This window comes from Nycticebus coucang, chromosome 18, assembly GCF_027406575.1.
Source record: "Nycticebus coucang isolate mNycCou1 chromosome 18, mNycCou1.pri, whole genome shotgun sequence".
NCBI lineage: Eukaryota > Metazoa > Chordata > Mammalia > Primates > Lorisidae > Nycticebus > Nycticebus coucang.
The window spans coordinates 45180983-45198086 of record NC_069797.1 but is presented as its reverse complement, the minus strand read 5'-3'; the positions used below and the strand labels follow the sequence as shown (position 1 = coordinate 45198086).

The window sequence follows — 17104 nt, the reverse complement described above, 5'->3', positions numbered from 1 at the left end:
TGCTGTGGAGTCACAGCTCATAGCAACCTCCAACTCTTGGACTCAAGCAATTCTCTTGCCTCAGCCTCCCAAGTAGCTGGGACTACAGGCGCCCACCACAACACCTGTCTATTTTTTTGGTTACAGTTGTCATTATTGTTTAGCAGGCCCTGGGGGGAGGGGGCTCGAACCCACCAGCTTCAGTGTATGTGGCTGGTGCCCTACTCACTGAGCTACAGGTGCCGAGCCCATTTTATCTTTTAAAATTTCCATGCTACTACATGCTATGTGTAATAATAATTGTCATTTTAGCAATTGCATAACATTCCAATAAATATTTATTGGTTTCACAATTTGGCTAACCATTTTTTACTGTTGGACATTTAAGCTGTTTCTCTGTTTTGTTAGTTGCCCTAGAGAACATGGCAATAAGAAGCTTGATGTATATGGATTTTGCTTTGCTTTTGAATCAATTCCTTGGGGTTAATTCTCTGGAAATCTGGGTCAAAGAATACGAACTCTTTTTTTTTTTTCAGCTTTTAAAACTTTTTATTTGCATTAATAAAAAAATTGTGCATTCCAACAATTAAAATCATTTGAACGAAAAAAAATGGCACTCAGATTAAACTGCATTTTACAGCCTGCAAGAAACCCTGGGGTCAGCTTAGTTTGAACTTTAGATTTCACTGTCGTCCCACCCCAATTCTTTCTTCACCAACATGCAAGTTCTTTTCCTTCCCTGCCAGCCAGACAGGCAGATGGTAGAGGCAGGCGTGGCCTTCATTGTCAGTAGCTCTGGATACTTTGATGTGAAAGGGGCAGCACAGTCATTTAAACTTGATCCAACCTCTGCATCTTACAGAGTTAAACAGCTAAAAAAGTAAAATAAGAAGGCAATGCCTGTGGAATGTCCAGTGCATACCGGCGGCGCTCGCCTCATTACGACTCGCCTGCTTGCTCCTCCTGTTCGATCGTTTCTTTGGAAGGCAGTGGATTCTTCTCTTGCGTTTCTGTCTTCTTCAATTTCGACTTATCGAATTTCTCGATCTCAGCCATATCGGGTTTGTCAGACATGGTCGCGGAGGAAGCGGAGCGAGGTGCGAGAGCTGGAAGAGTCCGACCTGTGCAGAGGCCACCGCCGAATCCGAACTTTTAAAATGACTCTTGTTAAGGATTACTAAATTGCTTTCTTGGTTGGGTGCCTATAGCTCAAGTGGCTAAGGTGCCAACCACATACACCAGAGAGCTGGTGGGTTCGAATCCAGCCCAGGCCTGCCAAACAATGACAACTACAACCAAAAAAAAAAAAAAAAAAAAAAAATAGCCAGACATTGTGGCAGGCATCTGTAGTCCCAGCTACTTGGGAGGCTGAGGCAAGAGAATCACTTGAGCCCAACAGTTGGAGGTTGCTGTGAGCTGTGATGCCACGGCACTCTACCCAGGGCGACAGCTTGAGGCTCTGTCCCAAATAAATAAATAAATAACTTCCCAAAAGCTTGAACAAATTCTCAAAGTCATGCCCCAACTCCATGGCATAATTGCTGAGGTTTGGGGGGAGGTAGGCAATCCCAGAAGTCTCCTGAGTTTTCCAATGATGCTGAAGAAATGACCACAAATATACCAGTCATGTAACTTTACCTAAGAAGAAAGGCAAGAAACCTAACAAACCCAGCAGTATTATGGCACTGCTCCATCATTTCACCTACCCTGGGCCAACACTTTCCTTGCATTCTTTCTAATTTTCAAACAGCCCTGAGAAGTTAGATCTGACTGCTCCTTATCTCACAGATGAGGGAAGGGTGGGAAGAAGATTCAATGCCTTACCCCAGGGTTATACAGTGAGTTACTACTGACATGTGAATTTGAATCCTGAGATTTTCCAATACTACATCACATGCATTTCACACCATAGACTCTTACGGCAGACCCAGAATCTCACAACTTAGATACCTCCAAAGTCATTAATCAGCTATGAAATGGATAGCTGTGGTAGGTTAGAGATATCGGTAATGCCCTGTTGCTTCTCCCCTCAAGAAGTGGCATCTGGCTCGGCACCTGTAGCTCTGTGGTTAGGGCACCAGCCACATGCACTGGGGCTGGCGGGTTCCAGCCCAAACAAAAAATAGCTGGGTGTTGTGGGTGGGTGCCTGTAGTCCCAGCTACTTGGGAGGCTGTGGCAAGAAAATCATTTAAGCCCAAGAGTTTGAAGTTGCTGTGAGCTGTGACACCACAGTACTCTACCAAGGATGACATAGTGAGACTCCGTCTTAAAAAAAAAAAAGTGACACCTATTGACCTTACCCTTGAATCTCAGCTGGCCTGATGACCATTTTTTTTAGACAGAACCTCACTCTGTTGCCCTGGATAGAGTGCCATGGCATCATAGCTTAAAGCAACCTCAAACTCTTGGGCTTGATCAATCCTCTTGTCTCAGCCTCCTGAGTAGCTGGGACTACAAATGCCCGCCACAGTGACTGGCTAGTTTTTCTATTTTTAGTAGAGACAGGGGTCTCCCTTTTTTTTTTTTTTTTTTTGAGACAGAGTCTCACTATGTCACCCTTGGTTGAGTCCTGTGGCATTATAGCTCACAGCAACCTCAAATTCTTCAGCTCAAGCAATTCTCTGGATTCAGCCTTCTGAGTAGCTGGGGCCACATGTGCCCGCCACAACACCTGGCCATTTTTTGTTTGTTCGCAGTTGTCATTGTTGTTTAGCAGGCCCAGGCCGGGCTCAAACCCACCATCTTCAGTGTATGTGGCTGGCACCCTACTCACTGAGCTATGGGTGCCAAGCCAGGGGTCTTGCTTTTCCTCAGGTTGGTCTCGAACAGTTGAGCTCAAGTAATTCACCCAGCTGGGTCTCCCAAAGTGCTAGGATAATAAGCCACAGCACTTGGTCTCCTAGTGACTTTTTTTTTTTTGAGACAGAGTCTCACTGTATTGCCCTCGGTAGAGGGCCATAGTGTCATAACTCACAGCAACCGTAAACTCTTGGGCTTAAGTGCTTCTCTTGCCTCAGCCTCCCAAGTAGCTAGGGGTCCATCACAACACCCGGCTGTTTTTTGGATGTAATTGTCATTGTTGTTTGGCAGGCCCTGGCTGGGTTCAAACCCACCAGCTCTGGTGTATGTGGTTGGCACCCTAGCCACTGAGCTACAGGTGCTGAGCCCTAGTGACTTTTTTTTTGACCAATAGAACACAGTGATACTGCTTAGATCTGGGCTTAGGTCTGTTTTTTGTTTTGTTTTTTTGCAGTTTTTGGCTGGGGCTGGGTTTGAACCTGCCACCTCTGGCATATGGGGCTGGCGCTGCCTGTCATTTTATTTATTTATTTATTTTTTTGAGGCAGAGTCTCACTTGGTGGCACAACCCACCCCACCCCCACCCCCCGTCCCCAGTAGAGTGCCATGGCATCATACATCATAGCAACCTCAGATTCTTGGGCTCAAGCGATTCTCTTGCCTTAGCCTCCTGAGTAGCTGGGACTATAGGTGCCTGCCACAACACCAAGCTATTTTTAGAGACAGGATCTTGCTTTGGTTCAAGCTGTTCTCAAACTTGAAAGCTCAGATAATCCACCCACCTTGGCCTTCCAGAGTGCCCTGAGTAACTTTGTAAATAGGACCAGTTCTCTTTTAAGAGAGGCCACAGGGAGGCTGGGCACGATGGCTCATGCCTGTAATCATAGCATCTGGGGGGCTGAGGTGGGTAGATTGCCTGAGCTCATAAGTTCAAGACCAGCCTGAGCAAGAGTGGTACCCTATCTCTACTAAAAAGAGAAAAACCAGCTAGGCATTGTGGCAGATGCCTGTAGTCCCAGCTACTTGGGAGGCTGAGGCAAGAGAATTGCTTGAGCTCAAGAGTTTGAGGTTGCTGTGAGCTAAGATGCCATTGCACTCTACAGAGGGTGATGGAGTGAGACTATCTCAAAAAAAAGAAAAAAGAAGAGAGAGACCACAAGAAGAAAGAAATGCCTGGCCAGCCAGCCTGGCTGAGACACCAGACACAAGTGCCACCATCTTAGACCCTCCATCCTCAGTCAAGTCACCCCGTTGACATGTGCAGCAGAAATAAACACCACAGACAAGCTGAAAACCAGCTTGCAGTGTTTTAAATGTCATTAAGAATTGAGGGGGGGCGGTGCCTGTGGTTCAAGGAGTAGGGCACTGGCCACATATACTGGAGGTGGTGGGTTCAAACCCAGCGCTGGCCAAACACTGCAAAAAAAAAAAAGGAGTTGAGGTGACAGCTTACTCCTGGTCAGACTCCATTCTGCTTTTTCTTTAATAAAGTCTTTCCTGATCCGGGGTGGGGGGCTGGGGGGTGGGGAGCAGGGGAGCTGAGGTGGTTTGTTATGCAACAAGATAACCAAAGCAATAGAGCTTATTTTGGTGAATGCCAAATAGAAAGAGCACCAGCGATGCATTCAATCTTCCCCAGCTCTCACACGAGAGAATGAAATGCACTGACGTTTACCACCTTTCCTGCCACCAAGTACTCACCTTTATCATGACACTGACCCCATTGCACACACACGGCCTTAACCTGTGTACACATCTACATCTGCCTTCCCTGCCATTCTGGGCTTAGTTCCCTTTGGTAACCACAGCCTCATAGACAAGGCTTGGCACAACATGGTTGTTTAATATTTATTCTTTGAGAGAATTTTGACTTGCTTTTGATTGATTGGTGAAAGCACTTGAAATGGAATAATAGGTTTTCTTTTTTTTTTTGAGACAGAGCCTCAAGCTGTTGCCGTGGGTAGAGTGCTGTGGTATCACAGCTCACAGCAACCTCAAACTCCTAGGCTCAAGCAATTCTCCTGCCTCCGCCTCCCAAGTAGCTGGGACCACAGGGGCCCGCCACAACACCCGGCTATGTTTTGGTTGCAGCCGTCTTTGTTGTTTGGCGGCCCGGGCTGGATTCGAACCCGCCAGCTCAGGTGTATGTGGCTGGCGCCTTAGCTGCTTGAGCCACAGGCACCAAGCCAATAGTTTTCCTTTATTGTGCTCAGCACAGGGCAAAGTATTTTACATAGTTTATCTCACTTACTATTCACAACAACCTCATGAAGTAGGTCTTATTATTATTATTTTTTTTTTTTTGCAGTTTCTGGCCAGGACTGGGTTTGAACCCACCACCTCCGGCATACGGGGCCAGCGCCCTACTCCTTTGAGCCACAGGCGCTGCCCAAAATAGGTCCTATTATTATCCTCAGTTCACGGATGAGGAATCTGAGAGACTAAGTAAACTGCTTTGAGGTTACAGTGCTGCAGGCTAGTACAGATTCAAACCCCATTGCAAAGTAAATATTTTAATTATGAAACATGTCAACCATACAAATAACTACAGAGGTGAATATAGCATACACCACCTATGTCCACTTCCTCAAAGTCTTAACTGTTTTCTTTTTCTTTCTTTTTTTGAGACAGAGTCTCACTTTGTCTCCTTTAGTAGACAACCATGGTGTCACAGCTCACAGCAACCTTAAATTCTTGGGTTCAAGCTATCCTCTTGCTGCAGCCTCCCAAGTAGCTGGTACTATAGGCACCTGCCACAATGCCTGGCTATTCTTAGAGATGGGGTCTCACTGTTGCTCAGGCTGGTCTGCAACTCCTGAGCTCAAGCAATCCACCCGCTTTGGCCTCCCAGAGTGCTAGGATTACAGGCGTGAGCCACCGTGCCTTGCCAACTCTTTTTTTTTTTTTTTTAATCATAATTTTGTGTTCTGCAGCACATAATTTAAGTGTGCTGCAGAAGTTTAACTACAGGTTTGAGTGCTGTAGAGGAATCTTTCCTTGCTTCCTCCTGCCTCCTGGTGTTTTGATGGCCATCTCTGGCATTCTTTGAGCCTTTGGTTTGCAGCTGCATCAGTCCCATCCTCAGTCTTCCCGGGGTGCTCTCTCTCTGTCTCTGCCTTCACAGGGGTGTCTTCTTATAAGAACATGAGTCATTTTGGATTATCTACTCTGGTACAGATTTTTGGGGGTTATGATTCTACCCATCACAGATGTGTTTCTGTATAAAACTGCTCCTTTGGTCTCTGGATCTGCCTTCAGCTGCAATATAGGGATTTGGTTAATCCATGGCTTTGGAGTCACATTGCTTGAGTTAAAATCTCACTTCTGCAGCTGTGTGACTAAGGTCTGTGAAACAAATACAGTGATGCAGATTTCTGTGAAACAGAAATAGATAAGAGTATCTTGCTTTTGAGGCTGATGAAGGATTAAGATAAAGTACTTGCATAGTGCTGGGCATTAAATGCTCATTAAGTATTAGTTATTTAAATGGCATTCTTCTTCCTCTTCCCCCCCCTTTTTTGAGACAGAGTCTTACTCTAGAGTGCTACAGCATCATAGCTCACAGCAACCTCATACTCTTGGGCTGAAGAGATCCTCTTACCTCAGCCACCTGTTATGACATCTGACGAATCTTTTTTTCTATTTTAGTAGATACTGGGTCTCCCTCTTGCTTAAGCGGGTCTCAAACTCGTGAGCTCAAGTGATCCACCTGCCTTAGCTTCCCAGAGTGCTGGGATTACAGGCTTGAGCCACCTCACTTCAGCCCTCTTATTATTATTATTTATTTTTTTCTTTTTTAAGACAGAGTTTCATTTGTCGCCCTTGGTAGAGTGCCATGGCGTCACAGCTCACAGCAACCTCTAACTCTTGGGCTTAAGCAATTCTCTTGCCTCAGCCTCTTGAGTAGCTGGGACTACAGGTGCCCACCACAATGACTGCCTATTTTTTTTTTTTTTTTATTGTTGGGGATTCATTGAGGGTACAATAAGCCAGGTTACACTGATTGCAATTGTTAGGTAAAGTCCCTCTTGCAATCATGTCGACTGCCTATTTTTCTATTGTTGCAGTTGTCATTGCTGTTTAGCTGGCCTGGGCTGGGTTTGAACCCACCAGCCTCGGTGTATGTGGCTGGTGCCATAACCACTGTGCTACAGGCGCAGAGCCTTATTATTATTATTATTATTCCCCAACTCTTTCCATTGACTTCTCCTGGAGTAGGTCATTTATTCTTCCCTGCAGACATTCGTGGCCCTGGAGAATAACCAAAAAGTTCTTCATTTTAAGGGGATTGGGACTCGGGTGGAAAGGAGGAGGTTCTCCTACATACACAGTTTATCTTATTAGCACTCAGAAGTTCTTTGAGTTGCTTCCAATGGGAAAGGTAGGAGATTTCTTAAATATGTGCCCCCAATGTTGGAGGGATTACAAGAGAAAACTGGCTGACTTTTTTTGTTGTTGTTGTTGTTTTTATTGCTGAGGATTCATTGAGGGTACAAGAAACCAGGTTACGCTGATTGCATTTGTTAGGTAAAGTCCCTCTTACAATCATGTCTTGTTGGTTGACTTTTTTTTTTTTTGTGGTTTTTGGCCAGGGCTGGGTTTGAACCCGCCACCTCCGGCATATGGGACTGGCGCCCTACTCCTTGAGCCACAGGCGTCACCTGCTGACTGACTTTTTAAAACTTTCTTTTTGAGACAGAGTCTCACTTTTTCCACCCTGATAAGAGTGCTGTGCTGTCATAGCTCACAGCAACCCCATGGGCTCAAGTGATTCTTTTGCCTCAGCCTCCCTAGTGGCTGGGATTACAGGTGCTTGCCACAAGGCCTGACTATTATTTTTTTGGAAGGCAGGGTCTCACTCATACTCTGGCTAGTTTTGAATGTGAGCTCAGGTAATCTGCCCTACTCAGCCTCCCATAGTCCTGGGAGTATAGGCGTGAGCCACCGTGCCCTGGCTGACTTGCAGGTGATATTTACCTTGATCAATGCTCCTCAGTGTTCTGCCTTCACTCAGCTTTACAACAGATTCAGAAACTTCACCATGCTCAGGTTCCAGAACTGAAAACACTCATGTATAAGATGTACAAAATGACAGGATAATTTAAGTAGTTTATAGTGACAAAAATGTCATTAGCAGACCAGGCATGGTGGCTCATGCCTGTAATCCTAGCAGTCTGGGAGGTTGAGGCAGGAAGATCCCTTGAGCTCAAGAGTTCAAGACCAGCCTGAAGAAGAGTGAGACCCTGTCTCTACTAAAAATAGAAAAACTGGCCTGCCATTGTGGTGGGCACCTGTAGTCTCAGTTAGTCAGAAGCCAAGACAAGAGGATTGCTTGATCCCAGGAGTAGAGGTTGCTATGAGCTAGGCTGAGGCCATGGCACTCTAGCTTTGGGCAACAGAACGAGATTCAGTCTCAAAAAGAAAAAAAACTAGGCCAGGCTGGGTAGCTAACACTGTAATTCAGCACTCTAGGAGGCTGAGGTGGGTGGATTGCTTGAGCTCAAGAGTTGGAGACCCCATCTCTAAAAATAGCTGGATGCTGTGGCAGGTGTCTGTAGTCCTAGCTACTAGGGAGGCTGAGGCAAGAGAATCACTTGAGCCCAAGAGTTGGAGGTTGCTGTGAGCTATGACACCAGAGTGCTCTACTGAGGGGGACAAAGTGAGACTCTGTCTCAAAAAAAAAAAAAAATCTTTTTACAACATTTTCAATACATATTGGTCTTTCCTGCCTAGACCACTCATCTGAGCCCCACATTTGCATATACAACATAATTACTATTTATACTTGGAGGTCACAAAAAACAGTACAAACTTAATGGGCCCCAAAAGAAACTAATGTTTCTTTGCCCATCTTTCTTTTTCTCAGTAAAGCGCACCCCAGTTCATACAGTAATTTGAACCAGAAGAATCATTGTTCGTTGTTTCCTTTTCCTTACCCCCAACAAGAGTGAGTTTTGTTGCTCTACTTCCAAAATGTATCTTGAGTTTAAAGCATCCCCAGGAGGCCAGGAGCTGTGGTTCATGCCTGTAATCCTAGCACTCTGGGAGGCTGAGGTGGGTAGATCACCTGAGCTCACAGGTTCGAGACCAGCCTGAGCCACAGCAAGACCCCATCTCTAAAAATAGCCAAGCGTTGTGGCAGGTGCCTATAGTCCCAGCTACCTGGAGGCTGAGGCAAGAGAATAGCTTGACCCCAGGAGTTTGAGGTTGCTGTGATCTTTGATGCCATGACACTCTACTAAGGGGAATAAAGTGCAACTCTGCCTCAAAAAAAATAAAGCATTCCCAGGGCCACAACCTTTAGATTAGGACAGCATCATTTCTCACCTGAACCACGTGTAGCAGCCTCTTAACAGGTTTCCCTGATTACACACTGGTCTCCCTCTAACCCATTCTTTCCACAGCAGCTACAGGTCACTTAAAAAAAAAAGATTGGGAGGTCTCCGGCCTGTAATCCTAGCACTCTGGGAGGCCCAGGCAGGTGGATAGTTCCAGACTAGCCTGAGCAAAAGTGAGACTCCCATCTCTACTAAAAATAGAAAAACTAAGGCAAGAGGATTGCTTGAGCCCACAAGTTGGAGGTTGCTGTAAGCTATGGAGCCATGGCACTGTACTAAAGAGGACAAAGTAAGACTCTGTCTTAAAAAAAAAAATTAGGGGGACAGGGTTTCCCTCTGTCGCTCAGGATAGAGTGCAGTGGCATCTTCATAGCTCACTGCAACCTCAAACTCCTGGCTCAAGTGATCCTCCTGCATCTGTATCCTGAGCAGCTGAAACTATAGGTGTGTGTCACATGCCTGGATAATTTTTTTCTTTTTGCACTTTTTGCCTTGCTATGTTGCTCAGGCTTGTCTTCAACTCCTGGGTTCAAGTAGCCCTCCTGCCTCCGCTCCCCAAAGTGCTGGGATTACAGGCATGAGCCACAGCACTTGGCCTACAGCTTGGTTTATCTATTTTTTTTTTTTTTTTTGTAGAGACAGAGTCTCACTGTACCGCCCTCAGTAGAGTGCCGTGGCGTCACACGGCTCACAGCAACCTCAAACTCTTGGGCTTACGTGATTCTCTTGCCTCAGCCTCCCGAGTAGCTGGGACTACAGGCGCCCGCCACAACGCCCGGCTATTTTTTTGTTGCAGTTTGGCCGGGGCTGGGTTTGAACCCGCCACCCTCGGCATATGGGGCCGGCGCCCTACTCACTGAGCCACAGGCGCCGCCCTATTTTTTTTTTTTTTTTTGAAACAGAGTCTCACTTCGTTGTGGTCGGTACTGTGCTCTGGCATCATAGCTCACAGCAACCTCAAACTTTTAGGGTGAAGCGATTCTCTTGCCTCAGCCTCCACAGTAGGTGGGACTATAGGTACCTGCCACAACAGCAGACTATTTTTAGAGACGGTGTCTCACTCTTGCTCAGGCTGGTCTCCAACCCATGAGCTCAGGCAATCCACTCTCCTGGGCCTCCCAGAGGGCTAGGATTACAGGGGTGAGCCACCTCGCCAAGCCTTACAGCTTGCTTTTTTTTTTTTTTTGTTTGAGACAGAGTCTCAAGCTGTTGCCCTAGGTAGAGTGTTGTGGAGTCATAGCTCACAGGAACCTCAAACTCTTGGACTTTAGCGAGTTCTCTTGCCTCAGCCTCTCAAGTGTCTGGGACTACAGGCACCAGCTAATTTTTTTGTTGCAGTTGTCATTGTTGTTTTAGCTGGCTCAGGCCGGGTTCGAACCCACCAGCCTCAGTGTATGTGGCCGTGCCCTACCCACTGAGCTACAGGCACCTTTTTTTTTTTTTTTGAGACAGAGTCCAACTATGTTAACCTCAGTAGAGTGCTGTGACATCACAGCTCACAGCAATCTCAAACTGTTGGGCTTAAGCAATTCTCTTGCCTCAGCCTACCAAGTAGCTGGGACTATAGGTGCCCACACAATGCCCGGCTATGTTTTTGTTATTGTCATTGTTTTTTTAGAAGGCCCTGGCCGGGTTTGAATCCACCAGTCCTGGTGCATGTGGTTGGCATCCTAACCACTGAGCTAAGGCACTGAGCCACAGCTCGCTTTTAGTGTATTTATTTATTTTTTTATTAAATCATAACTTTGTACAGTGATGCATTTATGGGATTTGGGGTACTGCTTCGATATACCATGTGAAATGTTTACACTGAACTAAGTAACACCTCCATCACAATTATACTCATTTCTTAATAGTTTTGAAATGTACCATTGCATCATGCACATTAGGTGAGGTCCCCCCGAATGCCCTCCCTCCTCTCATATTCCCCTCCCCCCCTCTCTTCTTCCCTCCTACTTTCTGGACTATATGTTCTGCCATTCGTATGAGTGTGTAGGTAATTCTACATTAATTTCATAGTAGTATTGAGTACACTGGATACTTTTTTTTTCCATTCTTGAGATACCTTACTAAGAATATGTTCCAGCTCCATCCAGGTAAACATAAAAGATGTGAAGTCTCCATCTTTTTATGGCTGCATAGTATTCCACGGTGTACATATATCACAATTTGTTAGTCCATTCATGAGTTGATGGGCACTTGGGCCGTTTCCATGTCTTGGCTATTATGAATTGGGCTGCAATAAACATTCTGGTACAAATGTCTTTGTCGTAAAATAATTTTTGATCATCTGGGTATATACCTAGTAGAGGAATTGCAGGATCGAATTTAGGTCTACTTGTAGTTCCTTGAGTGTTCTCCAAACTTCTTTCCAAAAAGGTCGTATTAGCTTGTATTCCCACCAGCATGTAGAAGCATTCCCTTCTCTCCGCATCCATGCCAACATCTGTAGTTTTGGAATTTTGTGAGGTGAGCTAATCTCACTGGAGTTAGATGATATCCCAAAGTGGTTTTGATTTGCATTTCTCTGATGATTAAGGATGATGAGCATCTTTTCATGTGTTTGTAGGCCATGTGCCTGTCTTCATCAGAGAAGTTTCTGTTCAAGTCTCTTGCCCACATAGAAATGGGGTTATTTATTCTTTTCTTATTGATCAGTTTGAATTCTCTGTAGATTCTAGTTATCAGACCTTTGTCAGAAGCATAATCTGCAAAAATCTTCTCCCATTCTGAAGGTTGTCTGTTTGCTTTCCTTACTGCGCTCCTGGCTGTGCAAAAGCTTTTTAGTTTCATCAGATCCCAGTAATGTATTTTTGGTGTTGCTTCAATTGCCCAGGGGTCCTCCTCATAAAATATTCTCCTAGGCTGATTTCTTCAAGTGTTTCCCTGCACTCTCTTCTAGTATTTTTATAGAGTTTAAGTTTAAATGTTTTATCCATTGAGAATCAATTTTTGTTAATGGTGAAAGGTGGAGGGTCCAGTTTCAGTCTTTTACAGGTCACCAGCCAGTTCACCCAGTACTGTTTGTTAAATAGGGAGTCTTTCCCCCACTGAATATTTTTAATAGGCTTGTTGAAGATCAAATGACAATAAGTAGCTGGGTTCATCTCTTGGTTTTCTATTCTGTTCCATAAATCTACCGCTCTATTTTTGTGCCAGTACCATGCTGTTTTGATCACTGTAGATTTATAGTATAGCCTGAAGTCTGCTAATGTGATGCCTCCTGATTTGTTCTTATTTCTGAGTAATGTATTTGCTATTTGAGTTTTTTTCTGATTCCATATAAAACAAACTACTATGTTTTCAAGTTCTTTAAAGTATGACCATGGTCCTTTAATAGGGATCACAGCTTGCTTTTTTTTTTTTTTTTTTGTACAGACAGAGTCTCACTGTACTGCCCTTGGTAGGATGCCCTGGCGTCACACGGCTCACAGCAACCTCTAACTCTTGGGCTTACGCGATTCTCTTGCCTCAGCCTCCAGAGCAGCTGGGACTACAGGTGCCCGTCACAACACCCGGCTATTTTTTTGTTGCAGTTTGGCGGGGGCTGGGTTTGAACCCGCCACCCTCAGCATATGGGGCCGGCGCCCTACTCACTGAGCCACAGGCGCCGCCCTCACAGCTTGCTTTTAAAAACAGAAATTATATGGCAGATGCCTATAGTCTCAGCTACTTAGGAGGCTGAGGCAAGAGGATTACTTGAGCCTAGGAGTTTGAGGTTGCTCTGAGCTGTGGCGCCACGGCACTCTACCCAGAGTGACAAAGTGAGACTCTATCTCAAACGAGCCAACCCAGAAATTATATTGTGCCATTCTCTACTTAACCCTTTTTAATGGTTCTCATTCATTCGCTGTATTTTTACTGAATATCCTCTATGTGCCAGTCTCTCAATAATCTCATGAATAAAATAAAGCACAGGTTAGATAGTGCTCAGGGCTGCAAAGAAAGATAAAGAAGGAATAAGGGAGGGGTATTGTGTGTATGCATCTGTGGCAGTACAATTTTAAATAGAGAGCCTAGAGAAAGCTTCACTGAGAATGAGTTGTTGAACTCTGAGCAAATGACTTAAAAGAGGTGAGGGAGCAAGCTCTGCAGAATATTCCAGGTAGAGGGAATAGTAAGTGCAAAGGCCCAGAGGCAGAATCCTGTCTGGCTTCAGGGCTGAGCAGAGTAGAATAAAATCCAAGCTTTAGTATATACTGTGGCTTGTAAAGTGACACAGTCTGCCCCCCACAATCCCCCAAACCAAAACTAGAAATAGTCCTTCTACGTCTCTAACTTCCTTTCCCGGCACATTCCCCCTCACTATATTCCATCCACATTGGTCTTCCAGTTCACAGAAGCTGTTTCTTGCTTTTGCCTGTGTTGTGCCTCTGCCATGAATACTCCTCTAAACCCTTATGCCCATATGCAATTTGGCATTCATCCAAGGTGAATGAATGCAAGGTTGGCATTCATCCAAGGGGCTCAGTTTAGAGTTCACCTTGTGTCTTTTCTGACCACAGGACTTAAAACAGGTCTCTTCCTGTTATTTTTGTTTTCCTATGTCAGCTTCCTATTTATTTCCTTCCTGGCATCTATCACACCACGCAATTATGGATTTTACTTAAAACTCACTAAGTATAGTAAGTGGTATCTCGCTATTTAAATCTGCATTTGATCAATAGCGAAGATTAAGCATTTTCCCAATTAATGGTTAATTTTTAACATGAGCCCTTTTCTGTATTTTTCCCAAAGAAATGCTCACGTAAAGTTCTTATGTCGTTGTTTTTTTTTTGAGACAGAGTCTCACTATGTCGCCCTTAGTAGAGAGCTGTGGTGTCACAGCTCACAGCAACCTCAAACTCTTGGGCTTAAACAATTCTCTTGCCTCAGCCTCCCAAGTAGCTGGGACTACAGGCGCCCGCCACAACGCCCTGCTATTTTTTTGTTGCAGTTGTTTAGCAGGCCCAGGCCTGGTTTGAACCCACCAGCCTCAGTGTTATGTGACTCGTGCCTTAATCACTGTGCTACGGGCACCAAGCTAAGTCCTTATGTCTTAAGAATGAGAGCAGGGCTGGCCAGCTGAAACTCTGCTCCACTTGTCTGGGAGGAAAGGATTTCTTTCCCGAACTTCCCAGCAGAGGCAGTGACTTAGGGTGACTACCTCTACACAGGAATCATAAACCGAAACCCATTTAAAATAAAGTGTTTCATTTCGATACTACCAAGTTGGGCAAGAAAGTCGCATTTGAGTGGTGCCAGGTGCCAACATTATGCAGTTACTGAGCAATTATTAATGGCTACCTAATTATGCATTACAATGAAATTGGAATGGTCACCGGGAAGCTCAAAGCTTACAAGCCCTGCCCCTCACCGGCCCCTTCGCCTTTCCCGGGGGGGCACCGACCAGAAGCAAGAGACGGTCTAACTGACCCCTCAGGCCTGCCTACAGCCAAGGCAGGGAAGCCCAAGAAGAAGTTCGGGTACAGAGAACACTAGGCTCCGGGAGTTCTGCAAGTTCCCAACCTGCCTCTCTCCCAGGCCCTGACGCGATCACAGCTCCTCTCGCGAGAGCACGAGCGAGGCCGGGCTCCCGGCGGCGGGATGTTGGAGCGCTCCAAACTGCTCCCCCGCTGGCGCAGCTGGGAGAGGCGCGGCCGAGGTACGGCCCCGAGCGGCCGGCAGCGCGCACGCGCAGGTGTGCGGGGAGGCCGCGGGGCCGCCGGGGCACGAGGGAGAGAGGCGGGGTTTTGCGTCGCGGCGCGGGCACGTCGCTGCGCGTCCTCAGTATTTAATGTCTCTCTGTTCCACCCGCCTGGGCGAGCACGTGGGGGAGCTGCCCGGGCGCCGCGTCGCGTGGCCCGGCCGCAGGGCAGAGGCCGGGGCCGGGGGGGCCGGCAGGGCCGGCGTGCGGAGTCTGCACGCCGACGGTTGTCGAGGAGCTGGTAGGTTGGGGTCCTGGGGATCCTCCTGCCAAAGCCCCGAGGGCAGCGCAGTCAGGATGGTGGGAGCCTGGGGTGCATGTGTAGGGTGCGACACGCATTCCAGGTGCTCCGGGGGACAGAGTGTGGGACGCCGATCGTTTTCGGAGGGCTCCCTGCCACCTCCCGCTGTCAGACGCGCCCTTCTCTTCCCCTCGTCTGCGCGCCCCCTAGTCCTCCCCCGCTGGGTTGTGTGCTCGCGGGCTCCTGACAGATCGCGTGTGCCCGGCTCTGGGCGGCGCTCTGCAGCCTCACCGTACCCCCACGCGGCGTCGCCGTCCTCATCTGCGGGGCGAGGACGCGACGCCCGGGACGCATCTCTGCACCTTAACTTTCCCTGAGCGCGTCCCACCCAAGGTCGCCCAGCCCCACATGCGTTTACTTTTCAAAGGTCGTATGTACCCAGTCTGAGCCGGGAGAGGCGGCGGATGGGCATGCTGTGGGCAGGGCCAGGTGCTCAGAAGGGCAGGGAGGTCCCCCAAGCCTGCAGGAGTCCCTTACGTCCCTGAGGAATTGGAGTTTAATTGGGCACTTCTGGAGCCTCGCCCAACTTCTGGAGCTCGCCCTGGGTTGCACCCTACCGTAGGCCGGGCAGCGGAGGCAGCCCCGAGCAGGTAGCCCAACGCCTGGAGTTCAGCGCGGAGAACAAGTGGAAAGGCTCGGCCTGCGGGACGGGGAGGTTGGTCTTCGAGGCCGGGTGCGAGCCGGCCGGATCGTGTTTCGGGTGGAGGGACCCTTTGAATCGAGTTAAGGTGCGGAGGTCGAAGGCTTGGGTGCTTCGAGGGGGATTAGCATGTGTAGCCCCTTAAGCGTGTCGGGAGAGGTGGAGGCTGTCTGGTGTGCCCGCTGACTTCAACCTGGGGGCGCCGAGGGTCACGTGTTGGCCTCCCCCTGCGGCCTGGAGCCTAAATTAAGGTCAGCGATCTGGAGTGACCACGCTTGTTTCCGGGGTTAGGAGCTACAGTCGGCTTGGAGAGGCCGGGGACTGGACAACTGCAGGGCCGGCTTTCCAGTGTTCAACTATTTTGTGCCCTAGGTTAAGGTTCTTCTATTTCCCCGCCCAGGGAGGGACAGGGGAGGAAAGGTGTTGGTGGTGGTGAACAGTGTAGTAGCGACTCCGGACGGCATGGAAACCCTGGGCGTTCTGGAATCTCCTTTTCTGGGGAGACGTCCAGGTTGGCTGGCACGCTTTCCTGCTCCTCTGCGGCGATTAACCCAAACCCGGTGGACTTCGCTCCAGGTGCGGGGTGGAGGCCTCTCAAATCGGATAGGGTGTAGACGCAGGGCAATTAGTGAGATTAAGCTATCCTACTGAAGTGCAGGCTTTTTGGTGTTTATATTTATCTCCTACGGTGAAATCTAGGCTGCTGGACCTAACGCATCCACCCACGTCCGTTAGTTACTGATCAGGGAACACCAGTTCACAAAACGCTATTAATACTGGCAACTAATAAACTGACATGCTCGTATAACTGCTAAGTCCTTCCCAAATTAGTACCTTTTTTTTTTTTTTTGAACTCTATTTAGAAAGCAAAGCTTGGACTTTAAGCATCACCTATCTACTTTGGTCTTAAAGGTACAGAGCATCTTTGAAGTGAAGTGGGCAGCCTGCTTGATCATTTATCTGATTTCTCTGTTCTAAGCACTCAAGTGGTTCACCTGCTTATTATTTAAGACTTTTTCTGAGCACTGGAAACAAGTGAAGTTATATTTTGGAAGCCTTTTTGACTTGTGTAGAGCCTTTCCTCTTTCACCTCTAATAAGTTGTGTAGATTCTGGATAATTCCTGGGTGTATTTGCTGTGGCTCTAGGTTAGAGGAAGTTCTCTGGATCCTACAGATAGGCAAATCACTAAAGCTTTTAGTCCTTTACTGGATTGAATGGGCTCTCTTGTCATGCAAGTTTAGGTGATGGCCCAGAACTTGTGGGAACTGATTCTAGCCTGTGGGTGAGATTTATGTAGGTGGAGTACCTTTCCCATCTCCCTGCTGTTTCTAGGAAATGCATTCTCAGTTGGCTACTGT

At 47.3% G+C, this 17104-nt stretch overlaps 2 protein-coding genes across 5 annotated transcripts in view; one reads left to right on the top strand and one right to left on the bottom strand.

Annotated features, from left to right (window-relative positions):
- Positions 1–549: 549 nt before the first annotated feature.
- Positions 550–1115, bottom strand: LOC128570859 (thymosin beta-4-like). Its single transcript, XM_053570394.1, has one exon. The coding sequence runs from the start codon at positions 1051–1053 to the stop codon at positions 919–921; it is 135 nt and encodes a 44-aa protein (XP_053426369.1). The 5' UTR covers positions 1054–1115; the 3' UTR covers positions 550–918.
- Positions 1116–14779: 13664 nt separating this feature from the next.
- Positions 14780–17104, top strand: part of AKAP1 (A-kinase anchoring protein 1) — a 36975-nt gene continuing 34650 nt past the window's right edge. The window contains exon 1 of one of the 4 annotated variants that reach the window (XM_053570389.1): positions 14780–14797. The gene's annotated coding sequence lies outside the window, so the exon portion shown is untranslated. Of the gene's footprint in view, positions 14798–14823; positions 15045–15263; positions 15760–17104 lie in introns of those variants that run through there. The other 3 variants (XM_053570390.1, XM_053570385.1, XM_053570386.1) reach the window with 3 other exon arrangements.